Source organism: Lethenteron reissneri, chromosome 57 (genome assembly GCF_015708825.2).
Source record: "Lethenteron reissneri isolate LAM-NWPU_2019-01 chromosome 57, ASM1570882v1, whole genome shotgun sequence".
NCBI lineage: Eukaryota > Metazoa > Chordata > Hyperoartia > Petromyzontiformes > Petromyzontidae > Lethenteron > Lethenteron reissneri.
The window spans coordinates 9,656,123-9,683,484 of NC_083835.1; the positions used below are offsets into that span (position 1 = coordinate 9,656,123).

Sequence of the window (27,362 nt, forward strand, 5' to 3'; positions counted from 1 at the left end):
GGGCACGGAGTGACCAATAAGGTCTGAATTGGTCTGTAATAAGGTAGGCCCTGATCAGGGGTTGACAATATGCCATCACAAACATCGCCATGGAGAATGCAACAGAAGAAACATCTGGCGTTGCTGTGACGATCACACGATTCGCGATTGCGATTCCGTTCAGCAAAAGGTAACGCCACGTGATGAGCGATGGGTCGTATCGCTGTTCCGAAACGTCTAACTTCCTGACAAAATATTTCGTGAAAGTTTCCAGGTGGATTGTGTGACCATGTGAGAACTCAGGAGACCAGGATGGAAGTCTTATTCGCACAACTTACCTGGGTCACCAATATGGCATAGAGATTCATAGAAACACAGAGACCCATAGAGATGCATAGAGATGTAGAGAGACAGATAGAGACACAGATTTATATAGAAATATGCATTGAGAAATGCATATGGATACAGAGATACACATAAAGGGAGAGAAATACAGGTTCATAGATATACAAAGACCCGTAGAAATAGTTTCCCAATGTCAAATTAATCTTGTTTTAAGCAGCTGACATTTCCAGAGATAAGGATAGAGCCTCATTTGCAAGTGACTTGCTGCTGTGGTCTCGCCTAGGGGCACCCCTTGTGGCAGCTGTCACAGTGCATTCGCCTTCTGCCAGTAGGGGCGATGACGGCTGCTTTGCGTGCATCATCCTAGTTGAGTTGTTCAGGTAACGTTACGCAACACGGAACAACAATAGAGTAATCTAATAACAGCAGTGACAGCGCATTCACCGCAGGTGCAGCGTCCTGGTATCATGCACGCACGCGGGTGTTAGATTACCGCTCGCAGCCATGACTCATCGCGTCGGTTTCATTGATAACTATCGCTTTTTAATCTGTGCTACTCTGTCGTTTTAATCGGGTTGATATGTACGATTGTTTCATGCAGTTTACCAGGTAAACGCACACCAAGCTGTGTGGCTTTTTTGCCGAAGCGACCTGGCGATCAAAAAATGATCATCACCGCGTGGACATTTTAGCAGTAGCCAAACACTCTGAACGTGTGATGGTGATTCTAAAAGTGGTGGGAAAAGTCGGAGGACCCGGACACAAATCCATGCGACCACGGGGAGAGAAACATGCACACTCCAAATATACAACAGGCATCAGGGTCGGGATCGAACCCACGATCTCCTGTATACCAGGTGAGGTAGTCACATCTAAAATTTCCACGCGATGATAAGTTACTTTGGGGCCGTCCATAAATGACATCACGCGATTTTGGACGATTTTTGACCCCCCCCCCCCTTCGTCACACGGCGTCACAAAAAGCCACACCCCCCCCCCCCCCCAAATATGACGTAACAAAGCTCTGCCCCCCCCCCCCCCCCAAATTTTTTTTTAAACATGCTTCAAATCGCTTTAAACTATTGTCATTGTAGTGCGTGTTTAATGTGTGGCGCTGCACTCTGATGTTGTAGAAGAAAACATGTATTAAAAAGTCGATTTAATTAAGTAGAACGTGTTGTCTATATTTATTTGAAGTTGCGCATTTTGATGTGACGTCACATTTCTCAACCCCCCCCGCCCTCGTCACACATCGTCACAAATGTCTGACCCCCCCCCCCCCCAGGTGCGTTACGTCATTTATGGACGGCCCCTATGTTGAGCTATCACAGGGGTCGGCAAACCTGCGACTCCGGATTGGAATGCGGCTCTTTGAGAACCACTTCGAGACGTTGTCCATGAAGGAGCACCACCATGCCGCTTCCATCACGTGCACTGCAGCTCTTGAAATGTTGAGTTTCTTACCGAATTCTAGAAAACAATCCTTGCTGTTATTTTGGCTGCAGACCCCCTGAGCTTTCATTTGTGATCGCCAGGTCGCTTCTAAAAACAAGTCAGCAACAAACCTCAGTGGACCTTACCTGGTTAATATAAAAACTCGTGTTTGTTTTATATCTTTGGGTTGGACACCTGTCCAGAAGAGCTACAGAGCTCATTGGGTTAACCGGGATTCCGTCAAATTGTCCGTCTCTGTAACTTCACCACGATTGTCGTTTATCTTCCAGTGCAGGGGTCGGCCGCCAAGAAGAGCAAACAAGTGGCTCTTCGTCAACAAGTGGCGCTTCTGGTTATGCACTGTGGTGCTGTGGCGAATGCGAGACGTTCCATGAACTTCAATTTCTGCCACCTTATTCTAGCTCCTGCGGCGGGGGCACTTTGCGCTTGGCCAGTCGCCCCCCCCCCCCCCCCACTGATGTCCTCTTCCCCCCCTCCCCCCCCAATGTGTGCAGATACTACTTCTAAAAACAAGAGAGCTACAAACCCCAGTGGGCCTATATGCCTACATACTCTATATACTATAGAGTCAAAAGATACTACTATAGTCAGTAGATACGATAGTCAGTAGATACTCAGTACTACTGACTCTTGTATGTAGAGTGTGTAGGCATATATGCCTAGTAACTACAATGGCGTTAGTAGTATCTACGGACTCTATTGTATGGATGGTGTGTAGGCATATATGCCTATATACTACACCGCCGCTCTTGATGACGGCGCCCTGGCGGCGTTTATCACCATCCCGCCGTCGGAGAGGGCCACGCTGACTCAAGCATTTGACCAAATGGCGGCAATTTAGGAGCCGCCGTCGAACGTGCACCATAAGTTCGCTACGCGAAGGAGAGGGGGAACCGAGACGCCCCTCACCTTCCGTAGTGCACTTTTGGCGCGAGCGAAGGCTGCCTTTCCGAGGATGGACCACGACGGAGTCGACTCGCTGGCCCTTGAGAGATTTTTGGCTTTGGCTAAGGACCTCAACATCGTCCTGCCGCCCGTAGACGACGACCTTTCGTCGATCAAGGTTGCAAGATGCATCCAGGCTCAACAGCTCTTGCAACGGCACAAAGGGTTGGCGGCGTGTACCACGCCCCGTGAGGGGACGGATACACCTGAAGATGTGGAACCCGTCCCAGCCTGCACGTCGACCCAGAGCGGAGGCGAGTGATGGGACGGCATGGTGCGACGTGCGACGGACGGACGGCCAATGACGGCAGAAGACATCTCCTCGTCCTGGGAGCGGGCTCGTTGTGTGCTACAACTGCGGCCTGCCGGGACACGTCTCGTCAGGCTGCCGAGTGCCGCGATGACGCCTCCCCGGACCATTGCCGTCATCCGCCCGACCGTCTTCCACTTCACTACACCCAGAGGCGAGTCGCGACACATCACACACTCGGCCCCTGAATCCACTCACCCATCTCGTCCATTCGGTTTCCGTTTCGGTCGTGCGTCGGTGCGGGAGGGTTCGGACTTTGATCGGGCCGACCGGCCCAAATCAGCGACCATCATCTCAAAGTTGATTTATAACATCATTCCCCATAAATGTCGTATCTTATGTCCTGTCGAAGCTCCGTGATTTGCCGTAAATGGCGGCTCATTGGGCATCATTGGGAGAATAACAGCGGAGGTGTGCATTGCGGATATCAGATTGACGGGGCCGGTTCTTGTGTCGACATCCCTTGCTATTCCGTGCTTGCTCAGGACCGACTTTTTGGGAAGGATGCCCCTGAAAATTTGTATTTACAAGAGGTGCCTGGAATTACCATCCGGCTGTCGAATGGCATTTTTGCCTTCTCCCACTCGCTTGTGCACAGCTAACACTACCGTGCAAGCACTTGCACGTAGGACGTGAAGATTCCCCCCGGCACGCACATATTGGTCCCCTTGCGATTGAGGAAACCGCTAGACCTTCTAATGAAGCCAGTCGTGGATTGACGTGAGTAGGGGCCCAGACGTTGGTATCCAACGGTCAGGAACCCTTCATTCAGGTTCTTAAAGCAGGGCTAGACACGTCGGTCATCCAAGAAAGTACCGTGCTAGCTCATGCGTCGCCAGCGCGTCATGAGGGAAGCATTGTTGGTAGTGTAGGTGCCACGTCGAATACGCGGCTGCACCAGAGTTCTGATGGGGGGTGGATGGATATGCTTTATTCAGAGAATGCAGAATTGTCCAAGTTTCAGAGGGGGAAATTGAGGGCGCTTTTGCGCAAATTTTCGGCGGTTTTAGCAAAGGGAAATTTTACATCGGCCGCACTACGTTTTTGAGTAATTACATTGATACGGGTGACGCCGCTCCCATCTGGTAGAATCTCTACCGGCTGAGCCCTACGGAAAAATAACACGTTCGGCTGACGGTTGACGAAATGTTAGCCGCGGATATTATTTCACCGTCCACCAGCCCATGGGGAGCCCTAATTGTACTTGTTAAAAAGCAGGATGGTAGCTGATGCGTACCCTCTACCCCGAATGGACGACTCACTGGATGCCCTAGCAGGGGCGCGGTTCTTTTCAACTCTTGATCTCCTATCCGGGTTTTGGCAGTTGCCACTAGACGAAGACTCCAAGACCGAAAAAGCGTCTTTCGTACACCACAAGGCGTGTTCGAATTCAATCGGCTTCCGACGGGTCTTCATTCCACACCAGCGATGAATGGAATTGGTTCTGGCTGGTCTCCAGTGGGAGTCGTACATGATATATCTCGACGATGTTATCGTTTTCAGCCATACGTTTGATGAACACCTGGAACGGCTACGCGTTGTCTTTCTCAAAATGCGTGCGGCCAACCTGAAATTTAAACCACAGAAGTGTCACATTCTCAAGAAATCGGTTCGGTATCTTAGCCACGTAGTAAGTGAATCGGCAATTGCGACTGACCCAGACAAAACCACGTGTGTTCGTACTTGGCCAACGCCCAAGTCGGTGGGGGAGGTGCGCAATTTCATAGGATTCGCGTCCTATTACCGCCGTTTTGTCGCCAAGTTCGCTACAATCGCTAAACCTCTCCACGCCTTGATGGCAAAGAGTCATAAATTCCATTGGGGGAGAGGAGGCCGCATTTGTTGCGCTCCGGGTTGGCTTGGTGAACACCCCTCCCTTCTGCTACCCCGACTTTTCCTTGCTGTTCTTCCTCGATACAGACACTAGTAACACCGGAATTGGAGCTGTTCTGTCTCAAGGTGTCAATGGCGTCGAGAATGTTGTCGCATACGGAAGCAGAGTGCTGTCTCCGGCCGAACAACGGTATTGTGTCACACACCAAGAACTATTTGTATGGTATTTGTATGGTAGACGCTTTGAGATGCGCTCAGACCATGCAGCGCTACAGTACGCGCTGCGTGTTGAACAGCCGTCTGGCCAACTTTCACGTTGGAGGTCCTCGAGGACTACTCCTTTAATGTTACCTATCGCAAAGGCTCCCGACACACGAACGCTGACGCCCTGTTGTGATTACCAACGAGTGGCGGGTGCGCGTGTTTTTCGGGCTCCGGGAGCTGTAAGCCGCCCAACGAGCACTCGCCCCCTCCCCTTGCAGCGTCGGCCGAGGTTGTAACATCTGAGGTGGCCGAGGGTCCGATGGCACGTGATGCCGTCATTGGGCTGGACCACGAAGAATGGGGCGCCTCCAGGTTGAGGAGGCTTCCCTGCTTAAATTGCGACGCCGTGTCAGGGAGGCTGATGGGGGCGGGGATCGACGGGGTGTCGTCTCTGTCATCCTCAGAGGCGGATTGCTCGTGCATTGGGACGGAGGGTTGCGCCGTTATAACATTGTGGTTCCCACTGCCCTGCGGGGTAAGGTCATTTGGGCGGTACACGAGCGCCTGTTGCACCTGGGTGTGCATAAGACGTTGGCCACACTTAAGCTGGACTTCTTCTTGTCCGCTATGGCTAAGGATGTCGCTAATTTGTTGAAAGGGTGTGCGCAGTGCGTGCGGCGGAAACCCCCACATCTTTGGGGGAGGGGGTTCCATTTTCTCTAACTTTTTGATTCAGGCCTTCTGATCGGCTCTCATAACACCAGGCATTTATAATAGAAGCGATATAATCCATCGATAATCACGTGGCGTTACTTTTGCCGAGACAGAATTACAATCACGAATCGCATGATTGTCTCATCGGGGTAGCGGCACCGCTGGAAGAAGTTTCTTCTGTTCACGTTTCTCCACAGCGACGCTCGTGACGATTCCGTGCTCATTCTAGAGTTGGGCGTCGAACCAAGACCCACGTCCAATACGGAAAGAGGACGTCCTGCCTATGAACATCTAGCACAGGGGTCGGCGAACCAAAATAACAAGTGCCATCTTTATTCAAATTCGGTAATATAAAAATTCAATGGGACCAGAACGACCGGCAATGGACTCTGCTGTGAATATAAGACGGTGGTCCTTAATCAAGTCACCAAGCAATCTTTAAAGGGCCGTCCCACGCGGCTCCAGAGCCACAGGTTAGCGAGCCCTGGGCTGAGTAGAGCGCATACGGCCAGCATGGCGTAACCGGAGTGAACTGCGGTAAAAAAAAAATTTCTGCAATGATCTGCATTCGCAGTGCCTTACAACAGCAACCAAAAAAGTCCACTCTCTCTCTGACCAATATGCTGTTGAGTATGGCCATTGGCCGAAACGTCACCTCTGTTTGTTATTGTTTTCATTTTAAGGTCCCGCGCGGTGTCCGTTTTTGCCTATTCTGATATTTTGGTACTGGCAAAGGAGGTCCCATGATGTAGCCGCTCACCCCGAGTTCTCAGTACTCTGATATTGCTTGTCTTTGTGCTGTACGCCTTTTGGTGTCCTCTGGTCTAACACCGTTTGAGATGAGGCTCAAATGAAAGCTGTCGCTAGTGTGGACCAATCAGTCTCATAGACAATGCATTTATTATCAGAGTATGTTTTTTTTGCATTCTGACCACAAGTAGTGTGGTTAATGCAGACATGATTCCTTGTAAAAGGTTTCAGTTTGGTGTTTTAACATCGCAACACCTGTTTTGTTGCCAGAAAAAAGGGCAAACCCTATTCTCATGGGGGTCATGGTTTAGCAGGGGGTGAGGGTTTAGTATGGGGGGATGGTTTTGCAGCATAGTAAGGGTTAGCAAGGGGTGAGGGTTTCATAATAAATCTTTATGGGATAGATCGCGTTATTTATAAACGTGTCGCAACCCGCCTCCACCCAACACGGCCAATGAGTAAAAAATGTGTCACATTGACAAAAGACAAATAGTTCACTACTTTAGCCCACCGGTGTCTTGAAGAGTGGATCTACAACATTTACAATCTGAGTAGTACGACGTTACGCTGAAAACTACATCCAGCATCTTCGGGCGATTTGCCAGAATAGTGAAGCCATCCACCTGCTTCCAGTCTTAAAGAGTGCAGGATGACGTCATCATTGATGAACCGAATCAGGATTCGAGATCAGAGGCGGAGGTGGGGTTGTATACAATTATGTAATAGATCAGTAATCAGCCACTTAGCATGTGACTCACCAGTAAGGAATTGCAATATGTGTTGTGTATTACTTAATAATACGCTTCCATCTTTATTTGAAGCTTTCGTGACTGCAGGAATCCATACTCTTTGGTTCTTTCGGTAAAGTCACGGAGGTAGAAATAAATTAATATGCTTCCAGGCTGCGCTGAGTCTATAGCTATCACAGCGATGAAAATTATTTGAATTCTTCTCAATTGATAATTGGTTCTTTACCCTTCTATCTGGCAACAAAACTGACACCTTTTTTTGCGTCAGTTTTGTTGCCAGATAGAAGGGTAAAGAACCAATTATCATATTTTTACTGGCAAATGAGGTCCCCATAGTGTTCTTCTCAATTTCAAATGATTCTCTAATCTTGGCCAGGAATAATTAGTTCTGCATAACACTTCAACGGTATCAAAATCAATTGAATTCCCTTGTTGGCAAGCATGCTCTGCCACTACTGACAGCTGTGTTTGGGAGAATTTAATGTTCCATTGGTGTTCTTTTAGTCTTACGCTAATGTTACGCCCAGTCTGTCCAATATAACACTTACCGCATAAGCAATTCATCCGATATACACCTTCTGTTGATAAATTCAGTCATTCATCTTTAGTACAAGACACTAGTTGTTGAATTTTGTGTACCGTACCAAATCTCACTAATGTTTTGCTTTGGCAAAACACGGGCTAATTTGTCACTAACTCCCAAGATATATGGTATTTGAATTGTTTTGATAATCTGATCACTTTCAGTAGTATTGTTGTTCGATCTTGATTTGGCATTCAATGCTCTGTTAATTTGAGCATTATTATAGCCATTCAGTCTTAGTGCTTTTTTAACATGTTTAATATCTATCCCTAAACTTTCACCATCTGACACTGTCTTTGCCCAATGTATGAGCGTTTAGATGATAGAGGATTTCTGTGCTGGGTGATAATGCAAATCTGCATTCAGATAGGCATCCGTGTGCGTTCCCTTTCGGTAGACGCTGTGTGTTATTTTGCCATTTTGACCGCGTCCAAGCAAAATATCCAGGAATGGGAGTGTGTTTCGATTTAAAGCTTTCGTAAATGCCTGGATTCATATTCTTGGTTCATTCGGTAAAGTCATGTAGAAGGGAAATAATAAAATAATAAAACTTAAATACAACATGATTATTATATTATTTCCCTTCTACGTGACTTTACCGAAAGAACCAAGAATATGGGAGTGTGTTGTTCACCTACATTTCTATGGTGAACTGAATGGCTGGGTTTTGCGCATTCAAGATTAGTTAAAAATGCAATAAGTGCATCTTTACCATGTGGCCAGACAACCAAAGTGTCATCGACATATCTAAACCAAAAAGATGTTTTGAATATACTTCAGGCAAGTGCTCTTGTTTCAAAGTTTTCCATGTACGGATTTAAAGAAGTCACCTCTCCACAAGAAATCAGTGTCATTTAGACAATGGTCGGCTAGTTTTGGAATGTCTTCTGGTAAACCTGGCTTCTTTACCAGTGTATCAAGTAATTGAAGTGACTCGTCAACTGGAACCTTAGTGAACAGATAAATGACATCAAAACTTACCAGAATATCATTAGGGTTTACGTTTAATATCCTTAATCACATTCACACAAGATGTTCTGAATTTCTTATGAATGAAGCTGTCCTTCCGATGTAGGGTTGTATTTGTTTACTTACATATTTAGCTAATTTATATGTGGCAGAGCCTATTGTACTTACATGGGATACCGATTTTATGAATTTTTTGTAGCCAATACACTCTTGGTAGTTTTGAGGCATGTGGCTTAATTTGGTATTGCTCAGTCTTGGGGATTAATGAATTCGCAATGATTGCAGAAGTCTTGCGTTCAAAAGTATTGCTTGGATCTCGTTTAATTTTAATATTGGTATCTTCCTCCAGTAAATCTTACATTTTATTATCATAATATGATCGGGACGTCATTACATTAGTGGCCTTTATCAGCTGCCATAATTTGAATTTCTTTTTTAAATCTACGCTCTCTTAAGGCTTTTGCTTCACCAAAGCTTAGCAGGGGGTGAGGGTTTAGCAGGGATGGTGATGGTTTAGCAGGGATGGTGAGGGGTGGTGAGGGGTGGTGAGGGGTGGTGAGGGGTTTAGTAGCAGGGATGGTGAGGGGTGGTGAGGGGTGGTGAGGGGTTTAGTAGCAGGGGTGGTGAGGGGTGGTGAGGGATGGTGAAGGTTCAGCAGGGGTGGTGAGGGATGGTGAGGGGTGGTGAGGGATGGTAAAGGGGTGGTGAGGGATGGTGAAGGTTCAGCAGGGGTGGTGAGGGGTGGTGAGGGGGTTCACCTTTGGGCGCTTCCACTGAACGCGCCCCGAGGGCGCCCGCCCGCCGGCGCTCCCCGCGGGCGACAGCGCCGTCTCCCCGGCGGGGAAGAGCTCGTCTCGGAAGAGGTCCCCGCGGGAGGCGCACGCGCGCCGCAGACGCGCGTAGTCCTGCCCCTTGTAGGGCTTCGCGTGCACCATGGCGCCGTGGGGAGACGCGGCGGGGGGGAGATGCTGGGGGAGATACGGGGGGGGTGGTGGTGGAGACACACGGGGGGACACGAGGGGAGACACGGGGGGTGGAGGGAGACACACAGGGGGGGGGGGGGGGGGGGGGAGACACGGAGGACACACACAGAGACACGGGGGGGGGGGGGGACACGGAGGACACACAGAGACACGGGGGGGGGGGGGGGGGGGGACACGGAGGACACACACACAGAGACACGGGGGGGGGGAGACACGGAGGACACACACACAGAGACACGGGGAGGCAAGTGTTGTACGCACGTGGGGCACGGAGACAGATCGTGAGGAGACCAACTCACGGGGACAGCAGTGCAACACAGAGACAGACAGGGAGACGGAGACACACGGAGACACGGGAGGGAGACGGAGACACGGGCCACGCCCTCGCAGCCTCTACCCGATGCCGCCCACGCGAAAGATAAACAGCCGTGATGACGTCACGACTGATAGCAACTTTAATTTGATATGACGTCACGACTGATTGGCACTCTAGATGACGTCGCGGCCGATCGGCACTGAATATGACGTCACGTCTGATTGGAACTTTGGATGTGACGTCACGATTCGAAGCCGCTTTTGGCTAAAACGTCATGTCTGAAACGCTCTTTGGATTGACGTCACGACTGGGAGGCACTGTGGATGACGTCACGACTGGCAGGTGCTGTGGATTGCGTCACGACTGGCAGTTCCTGTGCAAACGTCACGACTGGCAGCAATGTGGATGACGTCACGACTGGCAGATAATGTAGATGACGTCACGACCAACACATTGTGGATGACGTCGCGACTGGCAGGTAATGTGGATGACGTCACGACCAGCACACATTGTGGATGACGTCGCGACTGGCAGGCACTGTGGGTGACGTCACGACTGGTAGGCACTGTGGATGACGTCACACATGGCAGGCACTGTGGATGACGTCACGACTAGTAGGCACTGTGGATGACGTCACAACTGGCAGGTACTGTGGATTGCGTCACGACTAGCAGTTCCTGTGGATGACGTCATGACTGGCAGGTACTGTAGAAGACGTCACGACTAACAGGCACTGTGGATGACGTCACGACTGGCAGGTCCTGTGTAAGGTGTCACGACCGGCAGTTACTGTGAATGGCGTCACGACTGACAGGCACTGTGGATGACGTCGCGACCGGCAGCTACTGTGTATGACGTCACGACCGGCAGCTCCTGTGGATGACGTCACGACTGGCAGTTCCTGTGGATGACGTCACGACCGGCAGCCACTGTGTATGACGTCACGACCGGCAGCTCCTGTGTATGGCGTCGCGACCGGCAGCTCCTGTGGATGTCCCCTCTCGAGTCAGCGGCGTTCTTCTCTCCTCCGGCTGATGTCAGACTCAGGATCATCTTGATTGAGACTGCAGGAGGAGGAATCCCATGAGCTGTGAAGCTCTTTCACACAGATGTCCAGTGGGGGCACGGGGTCAACAAGAGACGCTACAAAGACGCGATAGCAGTGCAGCATAGAGGGAATGGAAAGCAAGCCACGAATTTTACGTTCATAAACAGGACCCTGTTGGGTGGGCTGGTAGGAACGAATAACCAAAGAATATAAACATAATGTATTATTACACTTGTTAAGCCAGGAAAGCCCCACTGAGTCAAAAGGTTTTTGTAGGGTCCTGCCAAGTGTTTGCAGTAGGGGGCGATGTTGCTACACGGACGGACGGACAAACGGACGGACGATATAATCTATTGGTGTCTGGTCCACTTCGTTCCTACCAGTATAACCACGTGAGTTATATAAGTTCGATGTGTGAATGTCGATGCAGAGCAACACCATTCACAATCAGAATATGTGTTTATACTGGAGGAGGAATCCGATTAGCCACAAAGGGGCCGTCCATAAATGACGTCACGCGATTTTGGACAGTTTTTGACCCCCCACCCCGCTCGTCACACGGCGTCACAAAAAGTCAGACCCCCCCCCTCAAGTATGACGTCACAAAGCTCTGCCCCCCCCCCCCATAAAAAAAAACATTTACATTTTGAAAATGAAACATGCTTCAAATCGCTTTAAACTATTGTCATTGTAGTGCGTATTTAATGTGGCGTTGTACTCTGATGTTGTCGGAGAAAACATTAAAAGTTTATTTAATTAAGTAGAACGTGGTGTTTATATTTATTTAAAGTTGCGCAATTTTGATGTGACGTCACATTTCTCAAACCCCCCCCACGTCACACATCGTCACAAATGTCTGACCCCCCCCCCACCCACAGGTGCGTGACGTCATTTATGGACGGCCCCTCACCGGATTCTTCCTGCGGTCTCAATAAACATTCACATTCTGACGTGCCCATCGGCACACGCGGGGGGGGGGGAGGGGCGGTAAACATGCGGTGACGTCATCTATGCGGCGCGTGGCGGCGGGCAAACTCGCGCGGACAGTGATGACGCAATGTCTCGGCGCGGCTGCGCGGTGACGTCACGCGGCGGGGCGGGCGCGCATGCGCAGTGTGCGGCTGGACGTGGCGGCGCAGCGGCAGCTCCATCGAGACTCAAGGCCAACTCCCCCGAGGTGATCGGGAGCGATCGGGAGTGATCGATAGTGATCAATGTTGATCGAGAGTGATCGACAGGCACCCGCAGTGATGAGCAGGGATCTCGAGTGATTGATGGGCGTCCAGAGTGATCAGCAGTGATCTCGAGTGATCAGCAGGGATCTAGAGTGATCGATAGGCGTACGGAGTGATCAGCAGTGATCTCGAGTGATCAGCAGCTATCTCGAGTGATCGATGGGCGTCCAGAGTGATCAGCAGTGATCTCGAGTGATCGGCAGAGATCTCGAATGATCGATAGGCGTACGGAGTGATCAGCAGGGATCTAGAATGTTCTATAGAGATCTAGAGTGATCGATAGGCGTCCAGAGTGATCGATAGGCGTCCAGAGTGATCGATCGAGCTCAAGAGTGATCGATAAAGATATAGAGTGATCGATAGAGATCTAAAGTGATCGATAGAGATCTAGAGTGATCATCAGAGATTTAGAGTGACCAGGAATATATAGTGATCGATAGAGGTTTAGAGTGATCAGTAACTATCTAGAGTGATCGATATTGATATAGGGTGACCAGTAGTGGTCTAGAATGGTCGATATACATCTACTGGAGTGATTGATAGGAGCGTCTTCGTGTCGAGTCCAACTCGATTTGTAGAGATCTCGAGTGATCGATACAGGTCTATAGTGATCGATAGAGGTCTAGAGTGATCGGTAGAGATCTCGGGATCAATATCATTACGATAGACACGTGAGTGTAGCGTACACGTACACTGGTGTACAGAGTAGAACCTACTCATCAATATAGCTCTATAGTGATCAATACATATAGTGATCAATACATATAGTGATCAGTAGCCACCTTATAGAGCACTACTTGTATATAGTACAACCTTAGTGGTTAATACAGCTCTCGTGATCAATATATGTCTATAGTGGTTAATAGAGCTTTATTGTGAGTGTGTGGTGCAGCTGTGTGAGTGTGTGGTGCAGCTGTGTGAGTGTGTTGGGCAGCTGTGTGAGTGTGTGGTTCAGCTGTGTGGGTGTGTGGTGCAGCTGTGTGAGTGTGTGGTGCAGCTCTGTGGGTGTGTGGTGCAGCTCTGTGAGTGTGTGGTGCAGCTCTGTAAGTGTGTGGTGCAGCTGTGTGAGTGTGTTGGGCAGCTGTGTGAGTGTGTGGTGCAGCTGTGTGAGTGTGTGGTGCAGCTGTGTGGGTGTGTGGTGCAGCTGTGTGAGTGTGTGGTGCAGCTGTGTGAGTGTGTGGTGCAGCTATGTGGTGCAGCTTTGTGAGTGTGTGGTGCAGCTGTGTGGGTGTGTGGTGCAGCTGTGTGAGTGTGTGGTGCAGCTGTGTGAGTGTGTGGTGCAGCTGTGTGGTGCAGCTTTGTGGGTGTGTGGTGCAGCTGTGTGAGTGTGTGGTGCAGCTCTGTGGGTGTGTGGTGCAGCTGTGTGAGTGTGTGGTGCAGCTGTGTGAGTGTGTGGTGCAGCTGTGTGAGTGTGTGGTGCAGCTGTGTGGTTCAGCTTTGTGGGTGTGTGGTGCAGCTCTGTGGGTGTGTGGTGCAGCTGTGTGAGTGTGTGGTGCAGCTTTGTGGGTGTGTGGTGCAGCAGTGAGAGTGTGTGGTGCAGCTGTGTGAGTGTGTGGTGCAGCTGTGTGTGGTGCAGCTCTGTGGGTGTGTGGTGCAGCTGTGTGAGTGTGGTGCAGCTGTGTGAATGTGTGGTGCAGCTGTGTGAGTGTGTGGTGCAGCTGTGTGGGTGTGTGGTGCAGCTCTGTGAGTGTGTGCTGCAGCTGTGTGAATATATGGTGCAGCTGTGTGAGTGTGTGGTGCAGCTGTGTGGGTGTGTTGTGCAGCTCTGTGAGTGTGTGGGGCAGCCTTGTGAGTGACCGTGTCTCTGTCCCCAGGTGCCATGGCAGGCGGCAGTGACTTCGGGAATCCCTTGAGGAAGTTCAAGCTCGTGTTCCTGGGCGAGCAGAGCGGTGAGGTCCACAGCCCTGCCTTGGGCCTAGTGCCCAGCCATATTTGTAGCATTACCCCTTCGCCCAGTAGCCCAGCAAAGTCCAATACCTCTGCCTCGGCCTATAGCATAGTCCTGTAGCTCAGGCCTATAGCCCTGCCTCGCCAAGTCCAATAGCCTCGTCCCGTAGCCCTGCCTAGCCCCCATTAGCCGAGTCCTGTAGCCTAGTCCCGTAGCCCTGCCTAGCCCCCATTAGCCGAGTCCTATAGCCTCATCCCGTAGCCCTGCCTAGCCCCCATTAGCCGAGTCCTATAGCCTCGTCCCGTAGCCCTGCCTAGCCTCCATTAGCATAGTCACAGGTGTCGGCAACCCAAAATATATCAGGAAGAGGCATTTATTTTTCGAATTCGGTAAAAACAACTCAGTATTTGAAGAGCCACCGCAATGTGCACGTGACGAATACGAGACGGTGGTGGTCCTCGATAAGCAACGCCACGAAGCAGTCCCTGGAAGAGCCGGCATGCAGCCGCGGAGCCGCAGGTTGCCGACCCCTGCCCTCGTCCTACAGCCCAGTCCCATATCCCTGCCTAGCCCAGCCTAGCCCAGTCCCGTAGTCTATCCCCGTGGTTGTCAAGAATGTGGCTCCCCGCACCACCGGTGGTCCGCGATGCTCCTGCACGGGGACCTCGGCGGTCGCTGCGATGTGAACGCGGCTCGATCCGGACAAGAATCACAACAGCGTCCAGACCTCTTGTTTCGGACATTAATTAATACTTTACTTCGGATATTAAATGTAATAATGAAGTTGGGTAAACTACCCTGATTAAACTTCCCCAACCATCAGATCTGAATGCCATCCCAAAAGAAAACCAACCCTTATAGCTGAATTTAAAAGTGAATGTTTTTATGTTCCGAAATATGAATCGTGTTGTATTAGTGGTAGAGGTATTGCTCTACTTATGAACGAGTTCGTTTCCAGAGGTCTATTCTTTCGTCCAACTTTACTCCTGTCGATTCCAAACATGTTTTACGGCATGTACACTTAACACGGGGGAATGGCTTTAAACGTTGTATGATCTGTAGATGTAGGTGCCCACTGGTTCTTCACATTCTGCAGATGTACAAGCCACCACCGCAATCTATTGCGTGGCGGTTAAACTTGCGACTCTCGCTCGAATGCTTGTAAGTAGAGGAGTCTCTCTATTGAGAGAAGTGAATGTGTTTGTCAACAGGGGAGGATGGTGGTGGGGGGGGCACTGGGTGGTGGTCCGCCAGAAGTGTTCGCATCGGCTGAGCCGTCCGCGGGGCCACACAAGTTTGAGTAAATCAGCGCGCGAGTCCCAATAGCCCTGCAGCCCAGTCCCATAGCTCGGTCTCATAGCCCTGCCTACCACAGGACCCCAGACTCACCAAGCCCTCGAGCTTGGCTCTGTATGTGAGCCCTGCAGAGCAGTTTATAGCGCATTACCATAGTCCAACCCCACCCGCAGCCCAGATTGATATCCCAGCACTATAGCGCTGTAGCCCAGCCCGATGGCCCAGTCTCTAGTCCAATTCTGTAGCCGTGGCTGGTTATCCAGCCAGCCACATAGCCCAGCCCTATAGACCAGGGCTATAGGCAAACCCTATTGACCAGGGCTATAGGCAAACCCTATAGACCAGGGCAAAAGGCAAACCCTATAGACCAGGGCTATAGGCAAACCCTATAGACCAGGGCTATAGGCAAACCCTATGGACCAGGGCTAATAGTCCAGCGCCATAGCCTAACCCCGTGTGTGTGTGTGTGTGCGTATCTTTGTTTTTGTTCTGCAGTTGGCAAGACCTCGCTCATCACGAGGTTCATGTACGACAGCTTTGACAACACGTACCAGGTGGGTGCCACGGTGGCTCGGAGATGTTAACTACCTCGCCCGGTATACAGAAGGTCGTGGGATCGATCCCGACCCTGACACCTGCTGTATATTTGGAGTCTGCGTGTCTCATCATCATCACGGTGGCTATGAGATGTTAACTACCTCGCCCGGTATACAGAAGGTCGTGGGATCGATCCCGACCCTGACGCCTGCTGCTGTCTATTTGGAGTGTGCGAGTTTTCCGCGTGGTCGTGTGGCTTTTCCCTCCACATTTGCAAGCATGCGTTTCGAGTGTTTATTTGGCTGCTCTACATTTCCACGTGATAAGCCACTTCGTTGGGCTTAGCGATAGAGCTCGGTGGGCCTTACCTGGAAAAAATAAAAAAGAGTTTAGTTTAGAGAGGGAGGCTGCCACAGTGGTGTAGTCGTTGGCACACTGGACTTGCAATTCACAGTCGCCGATTCAACTCCATCTCCTGGTGCGGCTGTTGATACAAGGAAGCAAGTTAATGGAATCCGCCGTGTGAATGGACGCAGCGCCACGGTCAGTTGGACCGGCGGTAGCATGCGTGGTTGAGGGAGTTTGGTGCGGGTACTTCCGCTTTCAGAATCAGAATATTTATTTAGGCTGCAGGAGAAGGAATCTGATAAGCTATGAAGCTCTTTTTCACAGATGTGCACTAGGGGCACGGAGTCAGAACGTTACAACAACAAACAGGACACAAAAACACGATAGGAGTAGTGCCAAGTATAGGAAAGGTAAACAAATCATTTTAAAAATAGACAAACGAAACTATGTTTATCTTACCAGGTAACACCCACCGAGCTATTAGCTTAGTTTCCTATTGATGACTACTTGTAAATGTTGTGGGGTTCACTCTCCAACACACAACCGGTGTGCTGAAACAAGAAACTAATTGGCACGTTCTGTTTAAGGGACAAACCCCTAACTAGTTGGCTGTGTCGGGCGGCGGCGGCGGGTTAAACGACCACAACATTTATATTCACGCGATCTAACACCCACAAAACAACCTCTTATTGTGGATACTCAATTGGGATCACACAGCAGCAGCAGCAACATCGCCCCCTACTGCGAGAACCATGGCAAGGACTCTTGAAAAAGAGTCTTGAGGCTCACTGAAGCTGCAACTTAGAATAACGAAGAGGGCCCTTGATGTCTCTCTCCCGTGCGTCTCTTCCCCCCCCCCGCCCGCCTCCGTGCGGCGCTCGTGAATTATTGAGGCCCCCCGCGGCGCTGCGTTGGCAGCGGCCTCCATTATTCACGAAGCTGGCCCCTCAGGGGGTCCGGCTCGCCTTCCGCCGGGCTCCGTTGTCAAACGAGCGCTTGTCAAACGAGCGCTTGGTAAACGAGCGCTTGTCAAACGGCGCACTCCGCTAGGGAGGGCCCTGGCGGTTAGGGTCCCACCTGCGAGGGCCTCGCCAAACCTCGGTACAAATCACTTGCTGCCACCCCAAACACAGATGGCAATCTCGATTTGAAGTTTTCGTGACTGCAGGAATCCATACTCTTTGGTTCTTTCGGTAAAGTCACGTGGGTAGAAAATAAAATAAAATCACGACGTTTTGATTGCTACACAAGCAATCATCATCAGCTGGGAAAACCACGGCAAAAAAATGTTGCTGAAGTGGGAGAGAGAGTTGCCGTGGTAAGAGGTTATATCGGTAAGAAAGGGGGAGGAGCAAAATTGTCTTGCTGTGGTTTTCCCACCTGATGATGATTGCTTGTGTTGCACTCGAAACGTCGTGATTTTATTTTATTTTATACCTACGTGACTTTACCGAAAAAACCAAACAGTACAGTTGCCAATGCCGGGACTGGTGGCAACTGTGACTCTGCTAAGCCTAGAGAGGCTCTGTGTGGTGGAGACACGGAGAGGCCGTGTTGCGTTTAACACACGAATCTTACGTTTACCACAAGATTCGTGAGAGGTAAAGAGTGCAGCACGCTTCTTGGATCAAACGCGGCAAAGTGGAGCGGTGCGAGGGAAGATGCAGAGGATTGGGAATTGTATCCGTTGAAAGTATTTCACCCAGAGAATCCCTCGGAATGGGACGGCTCGTTCAGCGAAGCTCAGGGCCCCGGGCGTCGCTAGACACGCGCTCCATGCTCGTAGTGACGCACGCACGCGGATTTGTAGTGACACGCGCACGCAGGCTTGTAGCGACGCAGGCACGTGCACTCGTAGTGGCCGTGCGTGCGTTGCGACGTGAGCGATCGCGGCCCCCCCGTGGATCGACTTGTCTCCGCTGCTTCTCTCTCCTTCGGCCTGCAGGCGACCATCGGCATCGACTTCCTGTCCAAGACGATGTACCTGGAGGACCGCACAGTGAGTGGCCTCCTCCTGCTCCCCTTCATAAGTGTTCTCTCTGCTCATGTTTCTTTCCTTCTGCCCCCCCACCTCCTCCTCCACCACCGCGTGGTGATTGCTTTCCTGCGGGGCAGTGGCCAGAATAGAGCCCCCCCCCCTCACAACTACTGCATGGAGTGGACGTCGCGTGAAGGGGTCTCAGAGGTAGTTCTGCGGTGTGTGCATCCACAGGCCCCGTCCCCTGAGACGGGGCGCCCACAAGTGCCATGCTTGGAATACAAATTAATTGTGGGATCGTTGATGTAAAGTTACGCGCTGTGTTTGTGTGCGAGTGCTAAGTAAGGCTGGCTAGGTTGGCTCGGCCTCAAATGAGTACCTTGTGCGGTGTGTAGTCAACATCACCGTGAAGGAGACAAAGGCAGCCGGACGTGGTGCTGGCCACCCACCCCTCATGTACCGTGCCGGCCTTTGTAGATGTTACTCACTAACAGCACTTGCCCCAATCATCCGTACCGTGTCGTCGTACTGTGTGAGTGCCGTGCGTGTACTGTGTTGTACTGCGCATGTACCGTGTGTGTTACTGCACGTGTACCGTGTTCCCGTACTGCGTGTGTTGTGGTACTGCACGTGTACCTTGTTGTACTGCGCATGTACCGTGTGTGGTCCTGTGTGTGTACCTTGGTGTTGTACTGCGCGTGTACCGTGTTGTGGTACTGCATGTGTTGTGGTACTGCATGTGTACCGAGTTGTACTGCACGTGTACTGTGTTCCCGTACTGCACGTGTTGTGGTACTGCACATGTACTGTGTTCCCGTACTGCACGTGTACTGTGTTGTGGTACTGCACGTGTTGTGGTACTGCACGTGTACTGTGTTAGCGTACTGCACGTGTTGCCGTACTGCACGTGTACTGTGTTGTGGTACTGCACGTGTTGTTGTACTGCACGTGTACTGTGTTATGGTACTGCACGTGTTGTACTGCACGTGTACTGTGTTGTCGTGCTGCACATGTACCGAGTTGTCGTGCTGCACGTGTATCGTGTTAGCGTACTGCACGTGTTGTGGTACTGTGTGTGTACTGTGTTGTGGTACTGCACGTGTACTGCACATGTACTGTGTTGTGGTACTGCACGTGTACCATGTTGTCGTGCTGCACGTGTTGTGGTACTGCACGTGTACCGAGTTGTGGTACTGCACGTGTACTGTGTTGTGGTACTGCACGTGTACTGCACGTGTTGTGGTACTGTGTGTGTACTGTGTTGTGGTACTGCACGTGTACTGCACGTGTTGCCGTACTGCACGTGTACTGCACGTGTACCGTGTTGGTGTACTGCATGTGTTGTTGTACTGCACGTGTACCGAGTTGTGGTACTGCACGTGTTGTGGTACTGTACGTGTACTGTGTTGTTGTACTGCACGTGTATCGTGTTGTTGTACTGCACGTGTACCGTGTTGGTGTACTGCATGTGTTGTTGTACTGCACGTGTACTGCACGTGTTGTTGTACTGCACATGTACCGTGTTGGTGTACTGCACGTGTACCGTGTAGTTGTACTGCACGTGTACCGTGTTGTGGTACTGCACGTGTATCGTGTTGTTGTACTGCACGTGTACCGTGTTGGTGTACTGCATGTGTTGTTGTACTGCACGTGTACTGCACGTGTTGTTGTACTGCACGTGTACTGCACGTGTTGTGGTGCTATGTGTGTACTGTGTTGTGGTACTGCACATGTACTGCACGTGTACCGTGTTGTTGTACTGCACGTGTACCGAGTTGTGGTGCTGCACTCTAGATCAGGCTGCAGCTGTGGGACACGGCGGGCCAGGAGCGCTTCCGCAGCCTCATCCCGAGCTACATCCGCGACTCGGCGGCCGCCGTGGTGGTCTACGACATCACGAGTACGCCCGCCCATACACTGACAGCCGCTTCTCTTCCTCTTCCTCCTCCTCCTCCTTCCCTGTACTCACCTACTCCTGTTTGCTCCGTCTGTGTGTGTGTCTGTGTGTGGGTGTGTGTCTGTGTGTGTCTGTGTGTGTGTCTGTGTGGGTGTCTGTGTGGGTGTCTGTGTCTGTGTCTGTGTGGGTGTCTGTGTGGGTGTGTGTGTCTGTGTGTGTCTGTGTGGGTGTGTGTGCGCTCTGGGTGTGTGTGCTGTGTCACTTCCCGGCTATGTGTTGCCTCTGCCCGTGTGTGCGTTCTGTGTGGCGTCATCTCACCCACCATACACCTCACCCGCTCCGCGTCTCACTCGCTTCGCGTCTCACTCACTCCACCTCTCACTCACTCCAACATCTCACTCACTCTGCACCTCACCCCACATCTCATCCGCTCCGCTGTCCTGTGTGTGCGCATGTGTCTGTGTGCCTGTGTGCGCGTGTGTCTGTGTGCCTGTGTGCCTGTGTGCCTGTGTGCCTATGTGCCTGTGTGTCTGTGTGTGTGTGCGTGTGTGCGTGTGCCTGTGTGTCTGTGTGTCTGTGTGTCTGTCTGTGTGTCTGTCTGTGTGTCTGTGTGTCTGTGTGTCTGTGTGTCTGTGTGTCTGTGCCTGTGTGCCTGTGTGTCTGTGTGTCTGTCTGTGTGTCTGTGTGTCTGTGCCTGTGTGTCTGTGTGTCTGTCTGTGCCTGTGTGTGCGTGTGTCTGTGTGTCTGTGTGTCTGTGTGCCTGTGTGTCTGTCTGTGTGTCTGTGTGTCCGTGTGCTTGTCCGTGTGCGTGTCCGTGCGCGTGGCCCCGTCTGGCCGAGCGTTCTGCCTCTCGTCTCTCTGCCGCCCGCCGCCGCTCCCGTCGCCCCCCCCCCCCCCCCCCCCGGGGAGCCACCGCTGCCCCCTCCCCCACCATCGCCCCCCTCACCCCCACCGCTCCTAGGGCCTCCCCCCTCCTGCCCCCTCCTCCTCCCGCGCCTCCTCCCCCCCATCCCCCCCCACCATCGCCTCCTTCCCCTGGCCAGGTGCGCCTACAGCTGTGGGACACGGCTGGGCAGGAGAGGTTCCGTAGTCTCATCCCCAGCTACATCCGCGACTCCACTGTGGCGGTCGTAGTCTACGACGTCACCAGTGAGTAACGCGCCCCCCCCCCTCTCTCTCTTTCGCGGGGGGTGGGGGGGGGGCCCTGGGGGGGTGGGGGGCCGTAGGGGGCCGTCGGAACCTGCAGCAAGCAGCGCCCCCCCCCCCACTACCATCACCTGAGCATGAACACACGGGGCTGGCTCCCCCAGCAGATGTCCGTGCGAGTCAGGGTCTCTTCACCCCGTGTGCTTGTGTGTGTTGGTGTGTGTTGTGTGTGTGTTGTGTGTGTGTGTGTGTGTGTGTGTGTGTGTGTTGTGTCTGTGTGTGTTGTGTGTGTGTTGTGTGTGTGTTGTGTCTGTGTGTGTTGTGTGTGTGTGTTGTGTCTGTGTGTGTTGTGTGTGTGTTGTGTGTGTGTTGTGTCTGTGTGTGTTGTGTGTGTTGTATCTGTGTGTGTTGTGTCTCTGTGTGTTGTGTGTGTGTTGTGTCTGTGTGTGTTGTGTGTGTGTTGTGTGTGTGTTATGTGTGTGTTGTGTCTGTGTTGTGCCTGTGTGTGTTGTGAGTGTTGTGTGTGTGTTGTATCTGTGTGTGTCTCTGTGTGTGTTGTGCGTGTGTTGTGTCTGTTGTGTGTGTTATGTGTGTGTTGTGTCTGTGTGTGTGTATCTGTGTGTGTTGTGTCTGTGTGTGTGTGTTGTGTCTGTGTGTGTGTGTTGTGTCTGTGTGTGTTGTATCTGTGTGTGTCTGTGTGTTGTGTCTGTGTGTGTGTGGGTTGTGTGTGTTGTGTGTGTGTGTTTTATCTGTGTGTGGTGTGTCTGTGTGTGTTGTATCTGTGTGTGTTGTGTGTGTGTGTTATATCTAGCTTTGTGTGTGTGTGTGTTTGTTGTGCGTGTTTTCTATCTTTGTGATTGTGTGTTAGATCTGTGTTTGTTTTGTGTATATGCTGTGTTACTATCTGTGTGTGTTGTGTGTGTGCAGTTTTGTGTGTTATATATGTGTGTGTGTTGTGTGTACAATGTGTGTGTCATATCTATGTTGTGTGTGTTATATCTGTGTGTGTGTAGTGTGTGTTATATATTTGTGGGTTGTGTGTGTGTGTAGAGTACCGGGCAGAGACAATCTCCAAAGATACATGCTGAGGGAAGGTGGCGTTTGTGCGCAGACTGCCTGACATGACTACAGTCTGGACCACTGGTCGGGTTCCGCAGGATTAAAAGGATGCCCTGCTTGGTCCCCTTCTTTAAGAAAGGGGACCGCCAGACTGTAACAACTACAGGGGCATCTCACTCCTCAGTGTGCCGGGAAAGGTCCTGGCAAGGATTATTCAACATCGCCTTGCTAGGCACGCTGGGGAGAGGCTTGCGGAGCCCCAATGTGGTTTCAGGAAAGGGCGGTCCTGCACAGATGCCATATTTTCTGTCCATTTGCCACAGCAGAGGTATAGGGAATTCCAACAAGACCTACATCTCTGCTTTATTGACCTGGTCAAGGCCTTTGATACCATCAGTAGGCCTGGGCTCTGGGTTGTCCTTCGTGCTTTCAGAGTCCCTGACTCTCTGCTCACGATCATTAAGGACCTTCATGATGGTGAGCAGGCCTGGGTAAAACGACGTGGCCAGGAGTCAGAGCCTTTCCCTGTACACCATGGGGTACAACAGGGATGTCCTGTGGCTCCCACATTATTTAACATCTATTTCGACCACATAGTTCATGAAGCCTTCGATGGCTGTACCAGAGTAATTTCCATCTGGTATAGATACAATGGGAGGCTGATCGATACCCGGGTGCAGTCAAGGGATGGCTCCCTATTGGTAAAACATGTTCTGTATGCCGATGATCTGGTGATTGCTGCTCACTCAGAGGAGGAGTTGGAGGCGCTACTGCTGAACCTGGAGCGTGCCACTAAGAGGTGGGGCCTTACCATCAACACCCACCAAAATTAAGCACCTGCCTGGGTATTTTGTGCCATCAATCACTCTACCCCCATAACTCCCAATTGGCCATGGGGCAGTTGTGGAGATAGTGGAGAGTTTTCATACCTGGGGAGTGTGCTCATGACCAGCTCCGGTTTGACAGCAGAGGTCTCGCACCAAATCAGCCTAGCGGCATTATATTTTAATCAACTGCATAACGCTGTGTGGAAGCTACCTGGTCTGTCACTCCACACGAAGCTTCGGGTCTTCTCGGCCATGATCATTCCCTCCTCTATGCTTGCGAACGTGGACCCCCTTAATGGAACATCTTCACCCGGTTTAAAACAATTCGGCTGGCCTGCCTATGATCCATCCAGGGTTTAACCAGGCTGGATTTTGTGATGAACTCACAAAGTCCCATCGGTGAGCTCCTCTGGCAGGCAAGGCTGCGTTTGCTGGGTCATGTAGCCCGCATGCCCAGCCACCGCATGCCTAAACAGGTTTTGTTTGGCCGGATAGAGGGGCTAAACGGGCGCAGCACGGGCTAGAGAAGAGATGGAGTGATGTGGTACAGGAGGATGTGGAGCTGAGTGCACTTGCCGATGACCGGTGCCAACAGTGTCAAGATCGGCCTCTATGGAGGAGGCTCGTGAAGGATGCTACTGGGCAGTTGGAGGCAGTCGCCCTCACAGCAACAACGGAGGGCAGAGAAGCGACACTCACAACAACGAGCGGAGTGCCGGGTGGATAAACCACAGCAAGTTTGCACAGTAGGGGGCACAGGTGGTGCATCGGCCAGTCATCTGAGTAGGTTGACTCATGGCACCTGGGTCTGCCAGCATGTGTTCGACACTTCACGTGGCCTTAACGTGCACATACCCTGGCACAAGCGCCATGGTGACGTCACCGACAAATGGCGGTTGTGTTTGTGTGTGTTATATCTGTTTGTGTAGTGTGTGTAGTGTGTGTGTTACCCACCCACCCTCCTTCACATACCGTTCCCGGCCTTCTTAGATGCTGCTCGCGAAAAGAACACTTGCCCCAATAGCCCGTTAAGGCTATGCGGGGGATCTTTGTTGTGCGTGCGTGCGTACGCGCAGATGTCAACTCGTTCCAGCAGACGTCCAAGTGGATTGATGACGTGCGGACGGAGCGGGGAGGAGACGTCATCATCATGCTGGTCGGGAACAAGACCGACTTGGCGGACAAGAGGTTGGCACCGACGCCCACGCCCGCCCACGCCCGCACACGCGACACCAGGCCGGCAAACGCCCCGCCGAGACCCCTAGGACTCTGGCCCGGCTCCGTGCCGGTCACGGTCGGCGAGAGCGGGAGGAGCCGAGAGATGCGGCCGCGGCGGCCACTCTCGAGGGGGTCGATGACCCCGCTCGCTCACCGCTTTCGTGCGCCCGTTGCCTCCGCAGCCCAAAGTGGGGGTTTGGAAATTCTCCACGTGATCCACCGCCCCCCCCCCTCACCTCCGGAGCGTGGGATATCGCACACGCCCGCCCGCACACTCGTGGACGCTCGCGGACGGCACTCGCGCAGATTCTATCCCCCCACGTAGCGACCTCGGCGGGGAGGCCCACGACCAGTTTGGCCGTGTTTGTGGCCTCGAGCGGGAATCGAACCCGGTCGTCGGGTTCGTAGCGCGGCACGCTGCCCGCCGAGCCACCGCTTCGCTCTTCGGACACAGACTGCACAAGAGACAAAGATCCCCCGTATAGCCTGTAACATTGTTGGGGCAAGTGCTATTAGCGAGTAGCACCTGTGAAGGGCCAACACGGCACACGAGGGGGTGGGTGGTCAGCCCTATGCCTGGCGGCCTTCGTCTCCCTAGTAGCGATATTAACACAGCGCACCAGGTACTCATTTGAGGCTGAATCGACCTAGGGGATGCCCACTGTTATTGATCGTCAGCGGGAATTGGAACTCGAGTTGCTGGGTCCAAGGGCACGGTGTGCTAACCGCTGCGCCACCGCTCCCAACAACACGGACACAGGGACACACTCTCTCCCTCCCCCGTGAACTCTCCCTCCCAGACAACATGGACACAGGGACATCCTCTCTCCCTCCCCCTGTGAACGCTCCCCGTGATCTCTCCCCCCGTGAACTCTCCCTCCCGTGAACTCTCCCTCCCGTGAACTCTCCCCATGCCCCCCCCCCACAGGCAGGTGTCCATCGACGAAGGTGACGCAAGGCCAAGGAGCTGAACGTGATGTTCATCGAGACCAGCGCCAAGGCCGGCTACACCGTCAAGCAGGTGCGCACCTCCCGGCCCCCGGCATGGCTAGACGCCCGGCTAGAGGCCCGGCTAGACCGCTCGGGGCCGCTGCACGGACAACAGCCGGCGGAGTGACGGCAGCGCGACGAGTGGCGCAGAGTAGCGGGATGCGGCGTGTGTAGTTTAGTGTTGTGTAGTGTGTAGTTTAGTGGTATTGTAGTGTGTAGTGTAATATGTAGTGTAGTGTGTAGTGTGTAGTGTGTAGTTTAGTGGTATTGTAGTGTGTAGTGTAATATGTAGTGTAGTGTAGTATAGCGCTATTGTAGTGTAGTGAACGGTAGTGTAGTGTGTAGTGTAATGTAGCGGTGGTTTGTAGTGTGTATGGTAGTGTAATGTAGCGGTAGTGTAGTGTATATGTAGTGTAGTGTGTAGTGTAATATGTAGTGTAGTGTGTAGTGTAATATGTAGTGGTAGTGTAGTGTGTAGTGTAACGGGAGTGTAGTGTGATGTAGTGGTTGTGTAGTGTAGTGTAGTGTAGTTTGTGTAGTGTAGTGGTAGTGTGTAATGGTAGTCTAATGGTAGTGGTACTCTAGCGTGTGCGTGCATCTGGGCGTGCGTGTGTGTGAGCTCACGTGTGCGCGTGTGTGTGTGTGTGTGTGCGCGCATGTGCGCGCATGTGTGCGCGTGTGTGCTGCCAAGAAGTGACGTTGCCAATTGTATACTTTGTTACTTTAAGGCACCGGTCGGTGACGAGTTGATGTTTGTTACTTTGCAACTGCCCGTGCCACTGTCGCGAGTGTCATGTCGCTGTCCACAAAGTTTGCAAGGCCACGGCCTCACAAGCGCCGCGTGCCTCCGCAGCTCTTCCGGCGCGTGGCGGCCGCGCTCCCCGGCATGGACGCCTCTCCGGAGAGGAGCAAGGAGGACAGTATCCTTGCTGCGTGCTGCAGGCCTCGCTGAGACCCCCCCCCCCACCTGCGTTGGCACCGTGCCACACCCACCCTCACCCCACCCTCACCCCCCCTCACCTCATCCTCACTCTTTCCACCCGCTCTCTCCCCCCGCTCTCTCTCCCGCCCGCTCTCTCCACCCACTCTCTACATTTTTTTTTTTGCACGGCTCCCTCTTATCTGTGTCTCCCTCTTATCCGCGTGTCTCCCTTACATCTGTCTCCCATTATTAAACCATTATAATTATTAAACTATTGTAACTATTAAACTATTATTAATTTTAGCAGGTAAGTCCCCACTGAGCTGCATTGCTCTTTTTCAGAAGTTACCCGGCCACAAACGAAGTGGCTTATCGCTTGGAAACGTAAAGCGGTCAAATCATCTTAAACGCGTGGTGATGTTGATTCTAAATATGGAGGGAAAAGCCGGAGGACCCGGAGAAAAATCCACGCGACTATGGGGAGAACACGCAAACTCCAAATACAGCAGGCGTGGGGTTGGGATCGAATCCACGACCTCCTGCACACCAGGCGAGGTAGTTAACATCTTACCACCCTGGCACCCGGGGGTGCCGCTGAGAGATGTTCACTCTTAGATCATCTTTAGATTGCCCAACTCATTCCTTTAGAGCAGCTTTTTGCGTTTGGTTTTGTTTTCCCTTCCGGCGCACCTCCGACGCGCACGGTCGGCTACGTACGGCGGCACGAAAGAAGTTCAACGCACACACGGACACACCTTGGAACCGCGGCGAGCTTCCTTGACCTCGCGACCCTCCGCGCACAGTGATCGACATCAACCTGGAGAAGCCCAGGAGCACG

General features: G+C 52.1%; 1 protein-coding gene and 1 pseudogene across 1 annotated transcript in view; one reads left to right on the forward strand and one right to left on the reverse strand.

Annotated features, from left to right (window-relative positions):
• LOC133357149 (calpain-5-like) overlaps positions 1 to 9,832 on the reverse strand; it is a 46,296-nt gene extending 36,464 nt beyond the window's left edge. The window contains exon 1 of the mRNA XM_061574959.1: positions 9,595 to 9,832. Within this exon, the coding sequence (XP_061430943.1) occupies positions 9,595 to 9,771 (177 nt within the window). The 5' untranslated portion in view covers positions 9,772 to 9,832. The remainder of the gene's footprint in view (positions 1 to 9,594) is intronic.
• A 2,410-nt stretch (positions 9,833 to 12,242) lies between these two features.
• Positions 12,243 to 27,362, forward strand: part of LOC133357237 (ras-related protein Rab-6A-like) — a 23,503-nt pseudogene continuing 8,383 nt past the window's right edge.